Consider the following 24,623-nt stretch of genomic DNA (forward strand, 5'->3'; position numbering starts at 1 on the left):
CTGCGTAGCCCATTTTAGGCCTCATTGCAAACTGACTCACTTTGAACGTAGGAAACGAGGCAGGTTAGAATCAAATATGGCGACTGGAACAGAAATTGACGAATTTGAGCCTCTTGCACCAACAATTGAAAACATCTTAAAACAGGACTCGTTGCAATGGATCTTTGTTGGTGGAAAAGGAGGTGTTGGAAAGACAACCTGCAGGTAATGCTTCAATTAAGTGGGAAAACATATAGATCTAAAAAACTAGGAGTTAAGAAATTTATACCTAGGAAAAAGGAAATTTATATCAATTTTTTACTACGTTAACATCAATCTATTTACCTCCTCGATTTAGCCATGCCCTTCTTTTCCCAGTTTATTTTGTCATTCTAAATTCCACTACATACACCAATGAGGGATAATGAAATATAGAATTACAACTGAGATGCGAAAAACACACAGCTTTGTGACCCTTTTCTTGTTATTCAAGACAGGCCAGTATGAAGTCTGTGGCAGCCGCACTCCCAAAAATTTTTGTGAAACTACGAGTGCACTCTTGCACACCCGAATATAGGCGTGGTTTTGGGTGTGGCTCAGTTAAAAAAAATTTTATATATGGCAAAATGACTTTCTAAATTTGTTTGCAACTTGGATTGGAAAAAGTATGTCATTCTAAATTGAGCAATCCCCTTGAGATCAGGGCTGCCAAAGAGTTTTAGACTCTGTTTACATTGTCCTGTCTAAAAATGGAACTGGAATGGTACAAAATTTGTTTGCTTTCATAGTAGGGTCAAATCTGTGCTGGATGGCAGAGCAAAATCATATTGGTTCCACAGTACCACTGAAAAGCAAAGGGGGACCACAAAAGTTTTGCTACATTTCCAAACTTGAAAGCAACAGTGTAAACAGGGTCTTTGGGCCCTGGGGCAAAACTGAAAGGCCTCTTGCCAGTGAAGCGAGCAGAAAATTTGTGTGACTTTTTAAATCTATAAGTCAGAATATTTTTTGCAGAAGAAGGTTTTTATTATTTTATAACCTTCAGACCCAAAGCTTAAAGTATTGGGTCAAATGTGCACAAAACTGTCATGAAATCCAGACCAGTAGACAGGCAACCAATGATAGTGCCTCTTTGCAAACCTTGCTGAAACATCATCCACGCCCTATTGACACTTTAAATTCAACTTAGAAGCTCTATTGTCCTTTGACTTTTGAATTAGAAATGAGTTAATCCTGACCAAACCCTCCTTCTGAATGGTTTGCTGTCCTCTGGGACTTTCAGCAATTAGATCTAGCTTTCAAATGTCCCTGTTCTGTCCTAGGTCTTCCTTGGCAGCAGTTTCAGACAGACATGTAAATTGGTTGATAATTTAGTGACATTTGGTTGATAATTTAGAACAACCAAGTCAAATTTTGTGAAATCAGCTTTCATTCAAAAATTTTAGATAGAACTTAAGTGGGCATAAGGCGCAGGTTGCACAAGAAAGAGAAATGGTAAGATAACCAGTGTGCTTCTTCATTGGAAATTTTATAATGAAACTGCTCTTACTTTTTTAGCTGCAGTCTTGCTGTGCAGTTGGCAAAAATCAGACGTAATGTACTGATAATATCAACAGATCCAGCACACAACATATCAGATGCTTTTGATCAAAAATTTGGGAAGACACCAACACAGGTTTCTGGGTTTGATAACCTGTTTGCTATGGTAAGCATGCAAGTTATATGTGTCAGCTTTTGTAGGAACACTCTATATAACAAACAACAATGACAGAGTTTAAGCAATAAAATTTATGACCCCAAATTTCAAATCATGACTTGTAAGAACAAAAAGTGTATGTATTATTTAAATGATTTTGATTCCATAATAGTAAGTCTAGGAACAGTAAACTAGCATATTTACCAATATGCTATATTTACCTTGCAAGAAATGCATCATAATAGCATCATACATAAATATAGTTGGTTCCATCATTCCTTTCCATTGTTTAATATTTCCTATTAGTTCATGGTGCCAAAAGCTTTCTTTTGAATTTCCATAATCTTATATTAGCAAAATGAACATAAACCATCCAATTTATTTCAAACTTCAACAGATTAATTATATTGTAGGAGATTGACCCTAGCCTTGGTTTTAGCAACTTACCTGATGATGTAATTGAGGAAAATGGTAAGGAAGAAATAATTCAAACTTTATTTACTATTCTCCACTGGTTAACTAATAGTTGTTGGTTTGTTAACCCTAAACAAACACTTCAGTTATACAATTTAATGATTAATGCCATGCAAAGTTTAAATGTTGTAGCACCACCTAATAAAATTCTTTTTTTGCTAAAGATGCATTTGCTGGTGGAAAGCAGTTGATGGAAGAGCTTCTTGGTACCTTTCCTGGAATAGACGAAGCAATGAGCTTTGCTGAAGTGATGAAGTGAGCTTATTTATTAACAATGTTTGTTCAGTGTTAGATCATTTGCTAGAACATGACCTACTTATGGTTTGTCACTATAGGGTTTTTATGGTATTAGCATTTTTTTGTATGTATGTATGTATTAGACCTGTCCACCGAAGGTCCAATAATCTGTTTTCGGTTACCTGTTTCACTATTTGGTTACCTGAAGTCCAAAGCAAATATTCGGTTACAAGCGAATAGTTGGAATAGTACAATTATTTGGTTTCAAACGAATAGTTCAAATAGTATGATTACTAGTTGGAGACGAATAGTGCGAATAACCTCACTGTTGGAGGTCCACAATGGTTGTTTGAATAGCTGTGACTCATTGAATAGCGTTGACTATTCCAATAACTGTGACTGATCAAATAGCCGTGACTGATCGAATAGCAATTGCCAACCGAATAGCAATGACTGGTCGAACAGCAAGGATTGTTCTAAAGGAGAAAGGCAACTTCCTATCTTCAATCTTACGGGCCTTCTTCAAAAATCGCAAACCCAAGAAATAGTTACAAAGCCAATAAAGCAAGATTGGAAGGGGGCAGGGGGAATGGAGCATGGGTTGCGGGTGGGGGTCATGGGACTTTTCCTCGGGAAATTTTTGTGCTACAGTGCCTCAGACAAAGGGGAGGCCAGGGGGCTATGGCCCTACCACTATTTTGCAGAATAATATAACTTTTCACAAAATCTTTTATTGTGAGTGTTGAATTTTCTTTTGCCCCCCCCCCCCCTCTACTTCCCAACTTGTGTTGAAGCCTGTGCTAGCAAGCTTTTCACTTTTGAAAATGTTGGAAAACGACCCTTTTTGAAAACGTACGACTATGGTTTCTTGTTAATTTGATACTGACTTTCTGGCCATTAGGGGCAACTAATGCTAGGGAAGGTTTGAGAAAACATTTATTTTTGACAAAAAATCGTTTTAAAAATTGCTTTGCAGCACACCCTTTGAAGTTACGTAAAACACAGGAAATATCAATAGGAAAACAAAAAATCAATGGTTCTTACTTATCGAATAGTAATGACTGATTAGCTATATTCACAGGTTGGTTAAATTACAATAAATTTTCAGATTGCAGTTTTTTACCACCACCCTGCCACACCCATTTTACCACACCCATATTCGCTGAATAACCAAATATACGTTAAATTTTAAGCCGAATAACCGAAAAGGAATATCCGAAGGTTTGGACAGCCCTAATATGTATGTGTATGTAAAATAATCTTTAGCATGAATTACAAACTAAGTTTGAAAACTTGTTTTCAGATTGGTTCCCAAATTAAGAGTACAAATAATCTAAATTTAATCTATAAAATAATTTTAAAAAAAGTAAAACCCTTGTAAAAAATTTGAATACCGTTAATCCTCGAATTAGCCCCCCTGGGGGCTTTTTTTATATTTTTAGATGGGGGCTTATTCAAGGGTGGGCTAATATGATCGCAAACCCAAGAAATAGTTACAAAGCCAATAAAGCAAGATTGGAAGGGGGCAGGGGGAATGGAGCGTGGGTTGCGGGTGGGGGTCATGGGGCTTTTCCTCGGGAAATTTTTGTGCTACAGTGCCTCCGACAAAGGGGAGGCCGGGGGGCTATGGCCCTACCACTATTTTGCAGAATAATATAACTTTTCATAAAATCTTTTGTTGCGAGTGTTGAATTTTCTTTTGCCCCCCCCCCCTAATATGAGGGGGCTTATAAAATTATTGTAGACATTAAGAAGTCATTATTAAAAGACATCTTTTATTTTAGTAGGAATTTCTTTATGAGCATTTAATTGATTAATACCAAAAGTATGAATTTTTGTGGTAATTCAATAAAACGCTGAAGGCAACCTCAGATGACAAAAATCATCAAATTGAGAGGTCCCATTCGATAATTTACCGTAGCAGTGGGGGCTTATTCCAGGAGGAGGCTTATTGACAATTTGTAGTTCTAGGGTGGGTGCTCATTTGAGGGGGGGTTTTTTTGAAGGGGGCCAATTCAAGGATTTACGTTAATGAGTTATAAACCTATGATGTTAGTTTAAAATGCTATTTTAAAATCCATCCATACTTATTAAAAGAGTCTGACTTAAGTTTGTCCAACAGTCCCATATCATTGCTCCATACTGTTTAAAAGACTGTTTATATAAGCAACCCCGACTGGCATTTCTCATTCTATGTCCATGGGTATCTGTAACTTTCAAAAACATTTCTGAAAGGTATGATGAAGCAGCACCTATAAAGATGTTAAACATAAAGGTACAAATGTTGAACTTCAAATGCTAGATAGTAACAAATATGAATACTTGATTAATATACATGAGGGCGTTTTCTCTTTTTAAGACATCATATATACACATCTCTGGCATAAAGTAATTTTTTTGTAGGCTGGTTAGAAGCATGAATTTTTCTGTTGTTGTATTTGACACTGCTCCAACTGGTCATACACTGAGACTGGTCTCTTTTCCTTCTGTTATTGAAAAATCTTTACAAAAGCTGATCAGACTTAAGTCAAAAATTGCACCATTTATAACCCAGGTAATTTTTGCATCTTGTTATAAGTTTCCAAATGATTATCATAATTACTAAATGATCATTTTTGTAATTATTATAATTATTATTTTAATAAGAGATTCCTTATCTATCCATCTTTCTTCTTGATATGAAAATCAAATGAAATGTGCTAGGGTGAAACTGCTAACTTTGCACTCAGTATTTTCTCCTGAATATATTGTGTGCGCCATAGTCCAATTTTTCTTGTGCCAAATCAGATGCAGTATTTTTAAAATAGGGCTAAATCTTACCTTTCAGCTTGAACAATAATTTTTTTGTGATAATATTGTGATGGCTCTAGGTTTATGACAAAGTTGAATGTGCCATATACCTTCAGCTGCTTTCCTTCTGTGCTAAGGTGCTGCACAACAGACAATCAGCAAAACATTTGGGCCAAAAGATTGTCTCTCTTCTTATAGAAGAAGTGTTTTATTGTAACCAATAATCAATATATAACTGTCTTGCAGTTCAGTGGCCTTCTTGGTATGAGCAACTTTGACCCTGAACAGTTAGTTGGCAAACTAGATGATATGCTACCACTTATTCAGGAAATCAGTTTGAAATTCAAAGACCCAGTGAGTGAATCATAATTGCCTGTAAAATCATTTTTCCTTCAGCTGAAACAATAAAGGTCACAAACTAGCAATAGCAATGATGCAGGAAAGATGGGTGTTGACATGACTCTTAATCAACTACTGATAATGTTGCACCCCCCCCTCCACTGTTCATTGAACTAAGAATGAGCCCCCAGACAACAGAAAAATTGTTCAAGTAGAGCATGGGACCCCAAAACTGCTAATTTTTTATTATTGCTCAAGAATACCATTCTCTTCATTTGCAAAATACATTTTCCACTTTAAAGTTTCTACTGCAAAAAAATTGTTTTAACTTATGGCAAAAAGAAAATGGTTTCTAGCTTGTGATCTGTTTACTTTGGACGCAAAGAGCTGGGTGCCTGGAAATGCAAGACACTAAAATGCTTTGATATCTTTTTTTTATAACCCCTCATTATTTGTTCAGCCATGTTACTGATTACTGGTTTCTCTATCAAAGGGTACTAACTATTTCCTCATTTATATTTCAGGAACACACAACTTTTGTTTGTGTTTGCATATCAGAATTTCTTTCTCTGTACGAAACTGAGCGCCTAGTTCAAGAACTCACCAAAATGGAAGTAGATATACACAATATATTTGTAAACCAGCTGGTCTACCAACAGGAAGGTAAGCAAGTAATGTATCATGGTTTTTATTTTATTCTTTGGAGTGATCTAGTTATTTGCTTAGAGACTGTGCCTTTTTTGAGACTTTCCGAAAATGTGAACTACAAATTTTTTATTAATAGCTTTTTTCCAAAATGTGAACTAAAAATTTTTAATTGAGACCTTTAACATTATCAAAAACTATATTAAATAATTGTTTTAGCAAAGTTTCGGATACAATATATTGTTTTGTGAAAAGATTTTGTTAACTGCTGTTTACAATTAAGTCAGTCTTTTCATAAAAACAAAATTAAATAAGCCTTTGTAACCGCTGCATGGTTTAAAGATAGAATAGAGGACATAGGCATCACATACTTTTGTACTTTCCTTCCAAGAGTGCACTATAGCATATAGTCACAACATTTTTAAAATGTTTGGCCAAGCCATGTTTGGTGTGACAGAATCTGTCTACCTCAAAACAAAGAATCTGACTTATGTAGACTTTCTCTCTTAGTCTTTTCAAGTAGTTGTGAGGTTAAGAGCTGTTATCTGGTATTAAGACATATAACCAATCATAGTATTATTCTTCTTCTTGTGTTACTTTCAATCTGTATCTGGAATATCCAAATTTCTGCTTGAACATTTCATTATTCAAAGTTTATACTCTGAGATATGTCAGAAGACAAGAATGCAATGGTTCAGCTGTTTTGTTCTGTCTTCAAAAAAATGTCCATCTGATGACTGCCTAACTTTGTTAACCTTTAAAAGATCTATTGTTAAGAGAATCAAAATTGTTTCTGATTGGAACCATATTAGATTTGAATTTTGTATCTCTAGGGAAATACTGTGAATTATGCAAAGCAAGACACAAGATACAATCAAAATATCTAAAAGAGGTAAGGATAATTTATTCATGCCTGGCCTTTTCAATTTTAATTTTTAAAAACCTTTCAGTAACAATTCATTAAGTCCTTCTATTACAAAACTATAATACACTGTTTGAAGAAATATTTGCTGTTCCTTCTTTGCAGTTTTAAATTTCACTAATAAAATATAAGCAGGAAAGATTTAATTGTAAAATATTATTATTGTATTTTACTAATAGTGTTTGATTTAAATTTTTGGTTCAAAAACTGGTTCAATCAATTGTAAAGTATTGACATTAAAAGAAAACACTTTTCATTCTCTTTTATTGAAACAATTGAAGATTATTTGCTTTTTTGTAGATTGATGATCTTTATGATGATTTTCATATTGTTAAACTTCCACTCTTACCAAGAGAAGTACGTGGCTCAAAGTGTATAGAAGAATTCTCAAAGTTGTTAGTAGAACCATTTCAATTTAAATAAAATTGTTTATCATTTTATTAATTTTCATTAACACAACAGCAAATTAAAACAGCAAATTAATGAAACTAGAGAGAATGCAATATAACTACATTAGCAATGTGATGGAAATGAAAAAAGTCAGAATAAAGGCATTTAGCAATCTATTATCAAATTGGAATAAACATAATTGATAAGCTTACAAAGTTTATGCCAGGAATCATAAGATAGTCTTTAAGATAACTAAATGAATATTGTGGATAATAGTTTCCTTTCTACAACAAAACATCTTTGAAATTTTCTGTTGTCATTGAATTGTTAAAAAGATTAAAAGTTGTCTTTGTAACAGTTATCAGTGCATTACGTTTATTTTTTCATTTATGTATGAAAATTGTATTGTTTAGAACCAAATGAAATTAGTAAAGAAGATATATCTTGTTCAAAGAGGCATTATCTGCAACCTGGTTTTTAAGTCAAAGGAAAATGTCTTTCAACTGACCAATACTTGTGTTAAAAAATTGTGTATAAGAAGCCCTTGGAAACATAGCACATCCAATATGTAAGGTGTTGCAAAATCAAAAAAATTGTTTTGGAAATATATTTAAACAAATTATGAATAACAAAAGCAAGAAACTATATTCACCTTATAACTTACCATGCAATATCAAAGAACTAAAATTAGCATAGGTCAATACCAAAAGGATGATAGTGTGCTACATCCAGAAATCTCACGAGTCAACACATGGATGTAGCTTTCTCACTTTAATTCACATAACAAAGAATATTAGAGATATAGGGAGGTAATTTTCTTATAATACTGGAAATAACGCAGTAGCTCACAGTGAAATGTTCATGAATATTTTCTAAATTTTACTGCAACACAGTATTTTTCATGAGTTGATATCGATTAGAGCAATATTGTTATTGCTAGCAAAACAACTGACAGGTTACCTAAACAGCAGAGTAGTTTACCAAACATGTTTAGATATATGGACGAATATTCATTGTACAAATCACAGGCTGGAGCTGGCGGTAAAGAAGGCCTTTATTGATACCGAGTTTCAAGCCATTTATGATTTTTACCAAGCAAATTTTACGAAAATTTTAAGAATTCAGGATAAGTATTTGGAATAATAAAAGCGGCAGCAAGTTCGTTAAACATCCAATATTACAAACTTTCGAAAATAACAGGAACAAGATTTATTGGTCACAGATCGAGTGCCTTCAAGAAACTGCTAGATATGTGGCCAGCATTTATTGAAGGATATGAAAACATCATTGCAAGTCCATCCTACGAGGCCTCTAAAGAAAAGATCAAAAGAGTTCTCAAAAAGTCATTTAAGTTCTTGACCCTCGTCTGTACAGACCTTGATCTGCTTGAAAAAATGAAAGAATGTTCGAAAATATTTTAAGGAGAGGATCTTTTGCCCCAACAAGTTGAGCCTGCGCTGGAAGTCAGCTTGTCTGACTTACAAGAATGCATCGACAATGCTGGAGGGAACGATAAACTTCTGCAAATCAACCGGAGTAGATTTCAAATTCATACTGAATGGAAGGGAGTTGTTTGTCGAATCAGAGTATATCAAAGAAGGTCACACAATCAAAGCGCCGGTTCAAATAGAGTACATTGACTACATTTTCAAAGACTTATGCCATTTGGGTGAGATAACCCGACAAAGAGCTGGCAAAGCAAAACGGGATGTTGGTAAAGTGTTAAAGAAGCTTCTACAGGAGAGATTTGCCGATTTCTCGAACGAGATTTTTGCATCAATGAAATTTATTGACCCTGCGTACTGAGACGATGAGAAAGATTCTGGGGTTAACGATTTAACCCTGTTCATAGAATTTTTCAAAGTAACATTGGAAGCAGGAGGATTTGATGAGAAAAAGGTTTTCTTCGAATGGAAATCATTCAAGACGTTTGTAAAGGCCTATTGTCGTGGAAGCACTGTCCGGTCTTTGTGGCCAAAAATATTTGAATTCAAACGCCAAGAATTCCTCAATCTTTGCCTCTGTGCAAAGATTATCATTTCGATTAGTGGCTCGAATTCTACAGTAGAGAGAACATTTAGTACACTACGCTTGATACTATCAGATAGGGACTGTGTTTATCACATAAACGAATGGAGATGCCATTATGCATCTATATAAACGATAAAAACTGGACTGCCCAAGAAAGATATTAAAATATACAGGGAGACCCGCCGGAAAATAAAAGCAGCAGAGGACGAGCCACCAAAGAAGAAAAAGAGAGATCAAGAGAATAACAATGAGCTGATCGCGAAATCAGATTATGATTGAAGTAATGACGAGAAGAATTTAATAATGGAAAAGTCTAGTCATGGAGGCATTTGTGGAGATGATGACTTTGTTTACAGCAATAATAACAGTAATAGCGATGAAATTTAAAATCTTATACATAACATGAAGCACAGAGTCAGGATTGCTTTGAATTTAATTGTGTATAATGCAGTTCTTATGTTCTTGTTGAGGTTTGTTAGTCGGTTTCTTGAAAGTTTGTCATGTTTACAATCAAAATTTTCTTAGTCGCGGTTGTTTCTAATTGTAACGCCTTCGAGGGTAGCTTAGAGTTAAGCTTCTTTGGAGGAGTTTCTTATTATATCTTAAAGCAACTTTCAACTGAATTGAACGCCATATCAGAAAATTCGTGAATCCAGCATGGTTTCAAATATAACTGCGCGACCTGGACACTGAACCTTCACAGTATAGGGTTTCTTTATTATTTTATCCATTCAGCCTGTTTGTTATTTTTTGAAAAACTGGGTCTTCATAGATCGAAGTAGTAAAAACCCATTCTTGTTTTTAACTTCGCTTTATTTCTAAACATTGAAAAAAAAATTTTGTCAAGGAGCTAAATGTCATCTCAGATCAACAGTGACAAAAAGTCTCAAAAAAGCTTTAGTGCCTTTTTGCCACTTTCATTACGCATCTCAGAATCTGAAAAATAAAGAAAATTTGCCGGGGAAACAACAAATTTTCGCCCTCTGCTATCCGGAATAGTTTTGAACCTGCTACGAAAACAGATTAATTTTGTGCCGTCATGGTCCCGTTTTTGAAGGGGACAGTGTAAACAGGGTCTGAAATAGCCAGATATGTAAGAGTGTGAATCGCACGCATGAAAGAAATAATGCGTCTGGTTTACCATTGTGATTTCCTTATGACGAAGACTGATATTGATAACTGTGAATTCATAACTCAAAAGAAAAAATACAGTGCAGTTATGATACAACACCTGATGAGTTCAAAGAAGTGTTATTTTGCTATATACAAATTCTTTTACTTACAAATATAATTCAAAATTGGTTAGTGTCTTTTTGAAAAATATATCTTTCAAATTTAAATGATAAAATTCAACAATGAGCAATTTATGCAAATATGGATAATGCTCCCCGTAATGCACTTAATCTCGCTTAATGTGCACAACAAAATTGGTACTGTGTAAATACTAGATGCAGCACTGCTAGGCTTATATGTGGCCAGCTGTCACGGTTTGGTTAAATCATGGCATTTAATTAGCACAAAAGTCTGTTAAAATGCAATTGTACTGGATTGATTCAGAAAAAGCAAGTATGATCTGAATTTGAAGACAGTTCTGCCATCTTTTGCCAAGTACAATCAACACCAAATTTGTAAGCGTGTCAAAGAAGCTGCATATAGGTACCTAATAAGCTGACCCATCTAATTTTGTGTGTTACTTAGGTCAAGTTGAACAAGAAAACTAAAAGAGTTGGTAAGACATAAATGGATGTTTTGCACAGTTAAAAGTGCTATGCCCTGTCAGTCAACTGTTCAGGGGCTCTGAGTCGCTTGTGGGGGATAGTGATATAGTGCCTTAAATTGTATATATCCTCGACTGCCTTGTAGTGACATATAAAGCAGCCCCAGAAATGCATTTTCAACTTTTAACATCAAACTGAAACTTGACCTTTCATGATAGACTCTTTCAAATCTATAACAAACGATTTTCTTTCGACATCAAAACTTTTTGAAGAAACTTGATTTCATCTGTTTCGTTATATGTTTTGCTTGTGAGTATCTAAAAGTAAACTGTTAGGACAAACATTTGTGGGCTGTCATGTGTTCCCAAATTTATGAAGTGGAGGCTTGTTCTGTTTGTATATATACCATATATGGTTTTACAGTTAGTCAGTTTCACATCCTAATTGTGGATTAATGTACCCCTTGTCGTGAAATGTATTACTGTATTTAATTAAAATTGGCAAGTTTTTTACTGTTCTGCATTACTTAACTTAGTTCTAGGTGTTGAAACTGCTTCCGCTTTCACACTTGAAGCCTTTTTATCTCTTCGCATCTCTTTCAGTTGTTGGTGGGCAGTTGCTTTTTGCTGAAAAGAAAATTTTTAATGATTTAAGACAAAGTATCCCCACATTTGCTGAGTTCTAATTCACTGCTTTCTTTATGAATTGAAATCATTAACACAAAATGTCTCATGGTTTGTGATAAACAACTTAGTATCATGGTTTGAAATGCTCCTAAGAGCTCGGCTCAAACAAATACATGTAACAAACCTGTGACTCTACTAGAAGTTTTCGTTTTGTCTTCTGGATATCTTCCTCAACACGGTCCTTTTCTTTGTTTAATCTGCGTACTTCATTCTTTAAATTATTCTAAAAAGAAAAAAACCATGACGGGCTTAGAAAAGAAGAGTGCCAATTTCTTAGAAACAATGAAATTGTGCACCACAAACATTTGTCAACAGCAAAATAAAGGTTTTATTTGGAATCAAACAACTAAAATCTTGAATCAGTGAACTCACCAACTGTGATGGCCCAACAATCGTTCGCGGAGACTTCTGCTCACTTGGTTCATCTGAATCTATCATTGAAATAATATTTAGCTGAAAAAGGTTTGGCTCAAAATTTAGTTGATACGCTACTCTTTGAGACCAATTTCCTTTATCTATCATGCATCAAGCAAATGTTGACCACCTATCAAGCAAATTACAGTTCTTTGGAAATATTTCTTCTTTTCAAAGCACAGATTTTATTTAAAAATCCACTGTCAACCAACAAGAGGCCTCTTTAATTTACAGGGTCTCTTGTGCACTTCTCTTGTTTATCAACATTGCGCCTGCTCAATTTCACAAAGTGTCAGAAAACAAAGAACGCGCAGTTGTGTTATTTTTGAAGTGCTGGCATTCTCAAATTAATTTCAAATTCCGTGCAATTTGCATAGGCATTAAGCTCTATCAAGGGACATGATTTTATGGGATGTCCGATAACAAAAAGCAGTTTCACATATCCCCATAGCTTCATCATGCAAATTGTTTTCAAACTTTGCTAATGGAAATATTTTGTTTCTCTCAGTCGAATCTGATGTGGCTGAGTTGGCAACTTTCTATTTGTTAGCATGCATTCTACAAAACAGCTCTCTTACTGACATCAGCTGCTTCGCTTGTTCATTATGTTTACCTTCCTGGTGTATATAACTGCGCATATTCTATTTTCTGACACAGAAATTCGTGAAATTGAGCAGGCGTGATGTTGATAAACAAGAGAAGACCCTGTCAATTATAGAGGCTTCTTTGTTGGTTGACAGTGGGTCAAAAGATTTTTAGGAATAAAAGGCAGTCAGATCACCAGCAGGTACTTGGTGTTTTGCATTTTAACATATTACAAGAAGTTGGCAAAAATGTCAGTAATTCTTAATCGATAATATTCAACAATAAAAGCCATTGACACTGTGAATGAATATATCTACCAGATATCCCAGCTCCTGGTCAACAGAACCCCTGAAGAAACTAATCAAATCTATTACCTTTCTGCTCCAAACTCTTCAATAGCTTCTTTTGGCTTGCAGCCAGTTCTGACTTCAAATTACCAAGCTCTTCCTCAAGGATGGCAGCTCGCTGCTTTTCTGCTTGATATTTTGATTCCCAGATGCTCATTTCTATAAACCAAATAGGTAAAAAATTTAATATCATTCAATAACCCAACATAGGTCTCTGTTATACACATAATGATTGTTTAGTCACTTGTGAGGCACTGCTTTCATAGACAAAAAAACAGGATGCAATGTTGAAAAGCCAGAAACTTATAGAAACAATATCAAATAACGATCCAACTGACAAACACGTGTATTCTCCTGCCACGAGTCTTGATACAAGAACAAAATTGGCCCGGAAAGAATGATGAATAACTAAAAAGTCGAAGCCCGGTAATAAAATCTCATAATTCGAAAATTTTCCTTTGGTAATTACCCCTCTTTAGGACCAATTGCTATATTTTGATATTTAATATTCTGATTTACCTTCAGAGTTTGAATCATAAGGCATTTGCCGTTTATTCAAATATCATACTGTCAATTTGAGATAACCAACGGCCAGCTACTTTTTAGTACGATAAGATATCTATAGGCATGTGTTTACAGTTACTGAAAGTAATTCGGAAACCCATTAAAGTCTTCAAAAAGCCACATTGTACTTATTTTCTATCCACATAACAAGACCTTGTTGTTCTTTTGCAAATATTTAGTTTGCTCTTACTGACAGTTCAATCGAATTGCTGCATGCCAGTCGAAATACTATATTTACTTATTAGTCAACAGAATGTACTTTTCTGATGAGTCCAAAGAGCCAGCAAAGGGCAAATGGTGTTTTATTCACATGATTCTAACATAATGATTTTACAATGTCAACATCAACTCGCAAAAAATCAAACACTTTGTGTAAGATTGAATGATCAAAAAATTTCATTATACAATGAAATGTACCGTTTAAGAATGAGTACTACGAAACACTGTTCATACTCAGTTAAACATTGCCATGACAATATTTATTACGTCAAAAACAGGTACTGCAATGATGTGTGAGTTTGATAATAATAACCGTGCGTTGCCTTGAAGCTGGGTTGCAGCAAATCGCAAACGAATCATTCCTTACATAAATGACACTAAAAAATTAGCGTTTTGGGCAACAAAATTTGACTTGAAATCTACTAGTGCCTTATGCAATGTTTCAGCACATTTAAACTGAAACATGGCCAAGAAACAATAAGAAAGAAAACCTGGCTGTAAAAGCTTCTGAAAGAACGAATAAGAAATTTAAAGTGGTGTCTAGCAACACTGTGCTAGTGAAAGAATTTAAGCTCAAGTTATGCGGTGTGATGAGTGTTTATAGCATTTTGATTGTTTCATGGTTAAATGGTTAAAAATGTTACATCATTTTTTCCATATACCATTTAGTGAAAGTCTGATCATGATACTATGGACAGTATCTTCGATATGGCTGACAAAACCTGACATAAAAAAAGTTTGAAAAATGTTACAAAAGAGACTATAAAAACCTGAGAATGTAAACAGCCACCTACCTGGACCACGCTTTGCTGTCACCTTGGCTTTTAGTTCTCGAGCATTCTTCATCAGTCCTTCCCTTTGCTTTTGTCTCTCAATCCTAAAAAATCAAACCATTATATTTGAAGAAAAATAACTAAAATTTGTCTTAAAATTACGAAACTAAATACAAAACCAATGTCTAAGGATAAATATAAAATCTTCACGCGATCACAGAATCTTATCATCCATGAAAAACCACTAAAACTGTTGAGAAATAACAATGACCTCAACTCTCAGTTTTAAAACATGTCAAAAATAGCAAAATATACAAGAATAGATAAAGAAAAACATAATAGGGGAATACTTCAAAAGACGGGGAGAGCTCGTGCTCTTCATCGTTACATGTTTTCTTAGAGTATTCAGGCTAATTGAATAAATCACTAAACTCAGTAACTGAAATTGAACTTTTTCAGTATTGGGTAAGTGTTGTGAACTTTCCCAGTAACTTGATCGTTGTCTTTGCGCGGCCTTTTCTTGTTCACTTGCTAGGTCAAAATACTTTCTTTTATGCACATCGAATTTGGGAGAGGGTTGCACCCCTGACCACACTACTGACTACATTCATAATTTCAATCATTCCCTACGCTATTTCCTTTATCGAACTCACCTTGCTTCCCGAATCTTGATGAGCTGATCTCGAAGTTGAGCAGCTGAAATATCATAAATTTCTATGTTAACATACATTAGGGTTACCTTTGTTTGGCTGCAAATCAATGAACACACTCGCAATAAAGTTGGATATAGCTTATCGATCAAATCCAAAATAACATCAGAAACTCTACTAATATCTTCATCAAAGAATGATAACTTATATCTAATTGCATTGTTAATGTGCACACACTTGGCTTGTCTGGCAAACAATATAAAGAAAAATTACAATGTAATTTTATCTGGCATTATCAAGCTTTTCTCTGCGGACATATCAACAGGAGATAACTAACAGCAGGAAAAAGTAACTGATTTGGCACCTTCGTTTTTCTTGCGTTCTGCTCTCTCTTTTTCTTCTTTTTTCCGCCTCTCCTCTTCTTCCTTTCTTTTCTCTTCTTCTTCCTTCTTTCTTTGCAACAGCTCTTCCATGTCTTTCATCATTTGCATTGCATCATTGTCTATATTCTTTTTCATCTCCTCCATTCTCCGTTTTTCGTCTCCTATCCTCTTCTTTTCCTCCTCAATTCTTCTTAAATCTTCTGGGTTCGGGGTCCGAGCAGGCTGCTGACTTTTATCTTCAGGGATTTCTGATTGAGGATCTCTGTTTTGAAAAAAGTTCAATTATTCTGTTAAGCAACAATTCAAGTACTGTAGTCTAGCAAACAAACTTTTATAAGTCATTCACTTGACAATGAATAGCAATCCAAACACTCTTCAAGCAAGAATGCTCAAACCAATTATTGATTAACTTAATAGTGTTGAATTTTTTGTTTACCAGATATTAATTTACCAGAGAAAACCTTCAATTTTTCGAAAGGTTTTTGACTCAGCTTCGTCTGCCTGTTGATTCTTCAGCAATATATTAAATACGTATTTATCTACTTATGTTCCCTTAAAAAATCACGTGTATTCAACAAAAAACATGGTCAAATTTGCTTTTAAAAATAACCAATATTTCAAGATCCCTTCTTTCCAACCTTCTTTTCCGCCCTTGCAGTATTAAAACCGATGAAAGTGATTCTTTACGATTTAAAAGCTATTAGATAATTGTCCTTTTACCGCAACAAAAAACAATGAAGGTTTATAAAAAAAGCATTTATTAATTCTAGAAAAACTTCCTTAGCTGATCATACCCATCATTTTCTAAGCTCAAATATCGAAACAAAACAAGGTTCACTTTAAGGCCTTCGTAGTTAGTACATTCAATAGATGTAGCTTTCTAAGCGTCTAGATCAAATAACAACAACTTTGCTACTTACTCATTTTCATTTTCAATCACATCATTTTCCTGACTTTCAGGCCCCTCCTCAACCTCGATTGGAGGTTTATCCGGTTTCACAAACTTCTGTTCACTCGCCCTTCCATAATTATCCATGGTCAAGGTACTGTGAATGACATTTGCAGAGGGTATTGGTGATGGCCTGTTGAGTCCTAAAGGCGAAGTTTGGTTGTTTACTATCTCAGGGTGCAAAACTTGGATGGCCGGACCTCCACGTGGAAAAGTCTCACTACGTTGCCTCTTTTGTGCTTCATCTCTCTCAGCAGATAAAGAATATGCATCTTTCTCTTTTTTACCATTTCCGCCGGACATTTCACCCTCACTCAATGTTGTTTTAGGACTCACGTCAAACCTATCTGACCTCGAATTTTCGCCATTCGTATTCTCCTTTCTTTGTTTAGACACCTGTGGGCTTGTTTTATGTTGGGATTCATCGCGGTTCTCGTTGTTTCTCATATCCTTCGAGTACCCCTTCTTTCCCGGGTCTTCTAATCCATTAAGCCGATCAATTTTCATATCTTCCTCACTTGAGCCTATCCTATTCACAGAACCTTCTTTATCATCCGAGGTACTACTATCATTGTTATTAGTCTCATACGATGGGCTTTGGTAACGCCCATTAGAATCTTCTGTCTCCTTCCCGTACCTATTGTTATTCTGATGGTCCTTTCTGTAGTTACTTTTTCCAGGAACTTTTTGCTTTGCTTTGATAACGTCAATCAAATGACGACGATTTCTTTTTAACTGCGCACCCTCGAGAAGCATCTCCGACGGATCTCCAGTACCATCAGATGTACCCTCTTGGGAAGTTTGATTATCATAAGGAGGTGATGCGTGATCACTGACAGGACGCTGCGTGGGAGCATCTTCGCGTGAATCGTGTCTATTCGAATTCATGTAACCGTCTTCGCTATATTGCTCAGAACGAGGGTAGCTATCTGATGTTTCTTTTCTAAAGTAATCATTGCTTCCGAGGCGATATTCATCTGTAACAAATTGAAGTTGACACTTTAGGACAGTAAGGTGACAAGGTAACATAAAGAATATTTGGTAGCAAGAATGCTTATATATACTTGCACACGCCTATTTGTACCACTGAATTTTTCACAGTTTCGAGTTATTTCAGATATAAAAATGAAGACATTTAAGTAATAAAAAATTCTGCATGCTGATCCAGAAGTAGCTGAAAATGTAAGGTCAATACTTGAATAAACACCAAATGACGTCATTTTCACTACGAAAATCGCGTTTCATTTCTAATGTGACGATCTGCTTTGAAAGAGTCTCCCAAAGGAAAAGCTTGTACTTAAATGCAATTAGAACTAGCGAGATACAAGATCACCATACTCCAATTAAAACGTCAACATACCCTCAAGGGCGATGTCTCCATTGACAACGATGCTTTTAGTCTGTTTTCTCAATGATGCAATCCACTCGTGGGTGCCAGGCAAAATAAATATTTCCGGGGAAAATGCCTGGGATGTAGAGGACAAAAATGTTTTAAAAAATCGCTCGTTTAATTTCTGTGACAGCGCTGAAACTGATGTTAAAAAAAATTGCCTAAAAACACAACTGGGCCTTCGCTTGAAAAGTTATACCTATTATAACATAAAAAAAGTTCTTTATTTTATCTTGCTATTCATAGCATATTCTAAAGCTCTTTTAGTGACGTCGAGATCGGAAAACCGGTGGGGGTGTGGTGTTCAACATATTTTGATGGTCAACCATTGAGATCAATGACAGAAATATTCATAAGCGTGGGGTTCTTACTAGAGAGGGTTTTCAAGAACTCTTAACGACAGAAATGAACTACGTAGATTAATTAATTTCAGTTTCAATTTTTGAAATATTTTGCGGAGGTGTGAAGCCTGGATTTATATTGAATTAAGAAAACGCAATTAGTTTAGATGGTGTGATAAGAACTTTGTAACAAAAAAAAGGGAGCATGCCAAGTAGTCAATACAAGCTTGGAACAACATGGAAGAAAAACTGCACATTCAGAAATGTTAAAACCCGATATACCTATAGAAAATATTGTAACTTTCATTAAAACGCCACCATCTCATTTTTCATTGCAAAATTGTATCTACCGTTTTCTCCTCAAACTTTTTTTAAATTGCTTAAATATTTCTGCTTTCTATATAATCGTGAATAACCACAAGCGATATATGTCTAAATATGTGCTAGAATCAGTCTTTAGAGTCTGTCTCGAATAAAGGCCCTCAGGTGCTCGCATATTTGTCGACAGTGTATTTACTGTTGTTACTTTTCAGGTCTTTTGTTCGTTTTGTCCAAACGAAACCAAAAGTTAATCTGCAGACTGTTTTTAATCAATGTTTTTGTGAAAGATGAGATTCTAATTGACCAGGTCATAGTGTTTTGTGTAAGTGAGGTCATCCGATTTTTTGCATTTTCTTATTAAATTTTGTCAAGAATGACCAAAGTTAAAAATGGAAGGGGGTATACTATTGAATTAGCCTTATTGTTTACTCCTAAACAAAAACCAGGGATGTAGGGTGATACCCCGATTATTGCAAAAACTACTTAAAACCATACAAAGAACATATTGCTTTTGGATTTTAGCATGTTGATACCCCACCTCTTCCCCAAAAAATCTTTCAGCCCAAACCCTCACTCTCCCACCCCTAAAATATGTTAATGTTCCCTGTAAAAGAACTCTGTTTCGTGTATATTGTCCAATCTCAAAATATAGATTATCATAATCTGTGCTTTGAATTTCGGAAAGTTTCAAAGTCTATGTGAAAAAGAACACTACAATGTTTAAACATTATTCCCAAGACATAATAACTAAGTTGAATTATTCTTGATGACATCTTTAGAAAGCAGATTATAAAACAGGCTATCCTCTATGGTAGGGATTTCAGTCACAGCTTGATGTCATCAGAAAATTCATAGAATGTCGGCTCCATGGTCAATATCTCAAATACATGCATTTTTATGAAAATCCAGTAATTATGATATTCAAAATCTACATGAATTGTAAAATTTTGGGTCAGAATCAATGACACACACATTAACCATATGGTTTTGTTGATATAATGACAGGCTTGTAGAAACTAAGCTGGTTCTTTTCAGAATGACAAATAGGATTAAAAAAATGAAATGAAGGCATACCACAGGAGGAAGAAAATGTTTTGCTTTTAATGTCTTTTCTTGATTTTGATTGACCTGTGAAAAGACTTTTTCAGGAAAGGAAGACCACAGAATTCAATTTACTTAAATGCTAAGCACAAAAAAGGTATTTAAAGGAAAGAAAGAACAATTTTTAATGAAGTTTAAGACAAAAATGGCAATTTGAGGAACTTCAAATAAGTATTTGAAAAAAGCCTAAGTTTCAAAGCAGACAACAATGTCTTCATATTATTTATAAAAAAAACTCTCTAACTCTCACATAAAAGTCCAAAACTTGAAATAAGATAACACATTGAAATTATAGAATGTAGAACAAAAATTTCTTACATATTAAATTTGTTTGGCTAGGTGTATTCTGAGTTTGTTTTATATAATACTTGCACACTTATTTGATAAGGAAAGCAGCCTGACCATGCAAACATGGAACAAATAAAAAGGAAACAGGAAGAAACTACTCACAATAGCAAGGCATCTTCCAACACTTCTTAAGAACACATAATGATCAGGGATTACATCAGTTTCAAGCTGCTCTTCAATCAGTTCTCGAACGATTTGTAAAGTGGCATGGGGGTAAACTCTAAAAAAAATTCAGCAATTGAAGGCATTGAGTTATAATACAAGGAGAGGGCATACTGAAGTATGCTGCACCATGGTGTTCATGCTGCAATGATTTTGGTGGGCTGACACTGGTCAAATGAACTCACACATTGATTTACAAAAGAGCAACTGTCAATAGAAATCACATCAAACTAAACCAAAGTCATCAAATAAAAAGCAAATGACCATCTATAGTGAAGGCCCCTCTACTATGACTAAATGTCTTTTTTGTAAGTGATTTGGGCCAAACGGAATGTGCTGTGAATGATACCAACTATTAATAACAGGCCCATCAGAACTGGGAAGTGGGAGGGGGGGCTGGAGCCCCCCCAATAATTGTCAAACTGTAGTATGTTTCCTTTATAACAGTGTACTGAATGAGGAGGAAAACAATGGGCAGCCCCCCCAATATGAAATTCGTTCCGACAGCACTGAATAAACTTTTAAGAAAACATGAATAACATAAGACATATAACAAGAATCTAAGGTGATCCATTGGGTTGACAACAACAATGTTTGGCTTCAACCCAACAATGTAGCTATAGATGTCTGCTAGGGTGGGCAAACTTGAGCACAGTGACAGACACTTGGGGGGCGAAGGGGGGGGGGGGCGCCCACCCCCAATACTTTAGACAACAATGGTATTTTGTTCTAAAACAATGGAAAATGTGAAGTCATCTTATTAAAACAATAGGCTTGCCTCCCCAATATTTGACCAAATGTCTGCCCCTGCTTGAGCAGGAACCATACCTGAGGGGGGCAAGCTTTAAAACAAGGAACCAGATATATAACAAACAGATATATTTGGACTAATTCAAGCTCACAGAGTTATAATTATGCCAACTTTTCAAAATATCATTTGGAAAAGCTGTAGCTAGAGGGGGCAAATTGTTGTCAAAATTTTCATTCAATGGGGCACAGCCCCAAGGGGGCATCTACCTACAGGTAAGAGTTACAAATTAAAATTGGAAAAGAGATACAGACCTAATGAATCCACCAGATGTTGACTGCAATGCAACATTGTTGTATGCAACACTGTATTTTCCTAGCCAGGATTCAATTGGAACAACAAATACATGAAGATCAATCAGCTAGAAAAGAAAAAATGTTCACCATGATTGATGACTCTGATTTACCAGAATAGAGAGAGTAGCATACTTTGAAAAATCGAAAAGAGCACACAAGGGTAGCTGGTCATTATTTGATATTTTAGCAAAAAACCAGTCAGGACATGGTCAGAGACAGACATACCCTTGAAATAATGGTTACATGTTATAGGCTTGAGGGTAGCTCAAACAAATTCCATTTGGTAGAACAGAATCTTAATTCAGCAAAATGACAAAATCAAACTCTAAGAAAATAATATGGCATAAAGTAATCAAGAAACAAGAATGCCATTATATTGGAGGGTATGTCACTTATTTTTCACTAATTAGCCTTCACTTCGTTGGAAATCTTCACCGCATTCTACAGGCAACATAAATTATTTACTGAAATCAATATTCATTGAAACGTTTTCCTTTACAAATCAAAATGTCTATAAAATCTAATTTGAAAACTCTTTGTGCTGAGACTATTCAAATGCAAAAGGAACATAAAAAATTCAGCACCCTGCTGCCAACATTCAGCCCCAACAAAAGGTTGTAGAACGACAGGTTAACTTCACACACTTTGACCAAGTGAGATTTCGGTGATTTTTAATTCGCAGGTTAATCCCATTAATAAGAGCAATGTCGATATGTAACCACTGAGTTATCTTGCTTAAAACTGGCCAAATAACTAGCAGTTTTTTCTTTCATTTCTTGATTGCGGTATTCGAACTAACGCGCCCTATTCATGTGTACGCCTCAGTTATGATTCAATATCGAATGGTTTGATAAAGTTGAAGCGAAACCAAGCGTAAACTGGATTTTTGATGACAGCAGATAAAATGTAATGCTAATTGGATTACCAAGAACAGACAGAGATAGATCATTTGATCTATCTACAAACCCATTTGATATTAATGAAACTTTACCAACGGCAAATTGTACTTTCTGCCCAGGAAGAAGTTTTACTTAAAAGTTTATGTTCTAAATAAATTTATAATACCGTAAACTTACATCTTCTGAAGGAGGCCTTTTAACCATAATATTAGACATCTCCGAGACTTATTCTTCATATTCTGAAAATTGTAAACATTTCGGAAAACCTTCACCAAACGGCGATTCAAATCAAAACAGCGTGTAATGGTATTCCACGTAAATTGGTCTTATCGTCGCCATGGTCATTTAATCTTTTTGTTGCGGTTGTTGTTTGTTGCTGTTACTCTTTGTTCCACTGTTTCACCTAGCAACCAGCTAAAAGTTTCGAATTGTGTTTTCAAAACTTCAAACATCTTCATTTAAAACAGCGCAGACACAAAACTAATAAATTATTTAGCGCACATCAGGAGTCAAATGAACAGCTGCTCTTAACAGTAGGAATCAAGATTTATGCATGGCAAAATCAGGACCATTGGTTCTGGTGGGCCGGGAAGCTGCGATCATAACATCCCTCCCCCCTCCCCCGCATATCCTTTGTCGAGTCAGAATTGAGTTTTTAAGAGTATTTCTAAATGGAAATTTAAATTCAGCAATCAGCCGATTTTTTGTATTTTTTAAAACTTGGGTCTTTAAAGCTTGAGCACCAAAGCCAAAATGATGAAAATTGCAAATAAAAAAATTAAACATAAGTTTTTATCTCACAACAGCTTTCAAAATGCTGTATGCTTTTACATGAGGGGCAATTCACTCTTGCAAATATTGTGCAAGATTTCCAAGAAAACGAAATGATTTTCAGGGAGCTTTTGATGAACAATAGTATTTCTGCCAAGAGGTAAATATAATTAAATTAAATTATTTGCCCCTCACTTTGACAGCTGAATACACAGCCATGCCCATCCTTCTCATTACAATGTGGTTATAACCATGTCTGACTGCATTCTCAAAGCAATACAGTATTATCGAGGCTGGTCCAAAGGAAGAAGTAGACCCCATGCATTTCAGGGGGAGGGGGGGTGTCAGGACGCACAGATCCGGGGTATTTTGCACAGGATTTTTGCATTTCTGTTCCATACAGGCAATTAAAGCAATGGAATGCAATTTGAATGTGGAGAAAGTAGTGGATTTGCAGAAAATGAGGTAAAAATTAGTGGATTTGCCATTTATCTATAATGACTGATAATCAAACTGTTTCTGCTTTAAACCTCCTTCAGGCACTGTGGAGCATTGAGAAAAGTAGGGAGTCTAAAAAATTTGGGGGCTCAAATTGAAAGTAAATGGTTTGACTGGTGATTCATTGGTAATCTTTTTTCAGCTTTTGCAAAAACTATAGCCCCCTAGCCCCCCTTCTCAGCGGTGCCTTCTCCTTTCCACATTCTTAAAGCTTGAGGTACAGCACCTGTATTCTACACTATGTGCTTTTTTTTGTTTTCCAGGAATCTAAAGAATACTTTTCATAGATAATTTAAAATGCTCTTGTCTATTTTATTGTTACACTAAACCTTGTTCTTTCTTTATTGATAAAGAAAACATATGAAATTGAATTCCAACTACCATATCTAATTTGTCATGTCATATTGAATGAAAAGTTGAAGATGTATACTCTTTTAAAACAATGCAATATGAATTACATATTATCTTTTTCAAGGACAGTAATTTTTTATTCTTTTCAATGAATCAACTAACTAAGAGGGGATGGAAATAACATAAATTTGAAGGATGCCTGAAATGAATTAGTTAATTATTTTCTTGCTACAGAAAAATCTTGTGAAAAGATGCCATTTTTGCACAAGAAATGGAAAACACTTTATATAAAATTCAGTTTTGTTATATTCATAAATGTTATGAAATCCTGAGACAAATGTTATAGTTTTTTACCTCCCACAAGATATTTCAAGATTTAACACAAGCTTTCAATCTAATCTAATCTAAATGTAATAGTACAGTCCCCATAATGGGTATTGCGTACTAGAGGTTAGTAGGTTAGTTCCAGTGTTCATCCAGGGATGAAGCTGTGCATGCTGGCCATAGATCTCTGGCCAGGACCTGTTCCCTATACCAGCCAACTAG

At 35.1% G+C, this 24,623-nt stretch overlaps 2 protein-coding genes and 1 pseudogene across 2 annotated transcripts; 2 read left to right on the plus strand and 1 right to left on the minus strand.

Annotated features, from left to right (window-relative positions):
• Window positions 1-43: 43 nt before the first annotated feature.
• LOC135694330 (ATPase ASNA1 homolog) lies at window positions 44-7,941 on the plus strand. The gene is made up of 9 exons (XM_065213017.2): window positions 44-204; window positions 1,537-1,684; window positions 2,089-2,146; window positions 2,314-2,404; window positions 4,790-4,940; window positions 5,423-5,530; window positions 6,040-6,178; window positions 6,994-7,052; window positions 7,383-7,941. Exons 1-9 carry the CDS (start codon window positions 77-79, stop codon window positions 7,503-7,505), a joined length of 1,005 nt encoding a protein of 334 aa, XP_065069089.1. The 5' UTR covers window positions 44-76; the 3' UTR covers window positions 7,506-7,941.
• A 410-nt stretch (window positions 7,942-8,351) lies between these two features.
• On the plus strand, window positions 8,352-9,693 carry LOC148959782 (uncharacterized; annotated as a pseudogene).
• Window positions 9,694-10,649: 956 nt separating this feature from the next.
• LOC135694325 (uncharacterized) lies at window positions 10,650-24,595 on the minus strand. Its single transcript, XM_065213009.2, has 13 exons — window positions 22,635-24,595; window positions 21,517-21,623; window positions 20,395-20,512; window positions 19,918-19,971; window positions 18,152-18,257; window positions 16,763-17,768; window positions 15,824-16,104; window positions 15,463-15,505; window positions 14,831-14,913; window positions 13,281-13,412; window positions 12,280-12,338; window positions 12,032-12,130; window positions 10,650-11,847 (listed from the first exon to the last, which is right to left on the minus strand). The coding sequence occupies exons 1-13, from the start codon at window positions 22,671-22,673 to the stop codon at window positions 11,731-11,733; spliced, it is 2,244 nt and encodes a 747-aa protein (XP_065069081.2). The 5' UTR covers window positions 22,674-24,595; the 3' UTR covers window positions 10,650-11,730.
• Between the last annotated feature and the right edge of the window lie 28 nt (window positions 24,596-24,623).

The sequence above is a fragment of the Rhopilema esculentum genome, chromosome 8 (genome assembly GCF_057945365.1).
Source record: "Rhopilema esculentum isolate cy_ngs chromosome 8, ASM5794536v1, whole genome shotgun sequence".
NCBI classification, from domain to species: domain Eukaryota; kingdom Metazoa; phylum Cnidaria; class Scyphozoa; order Rhizostomeae; family Rhizostomatidae; genus Rhopilema; species Rhopilema esculentum.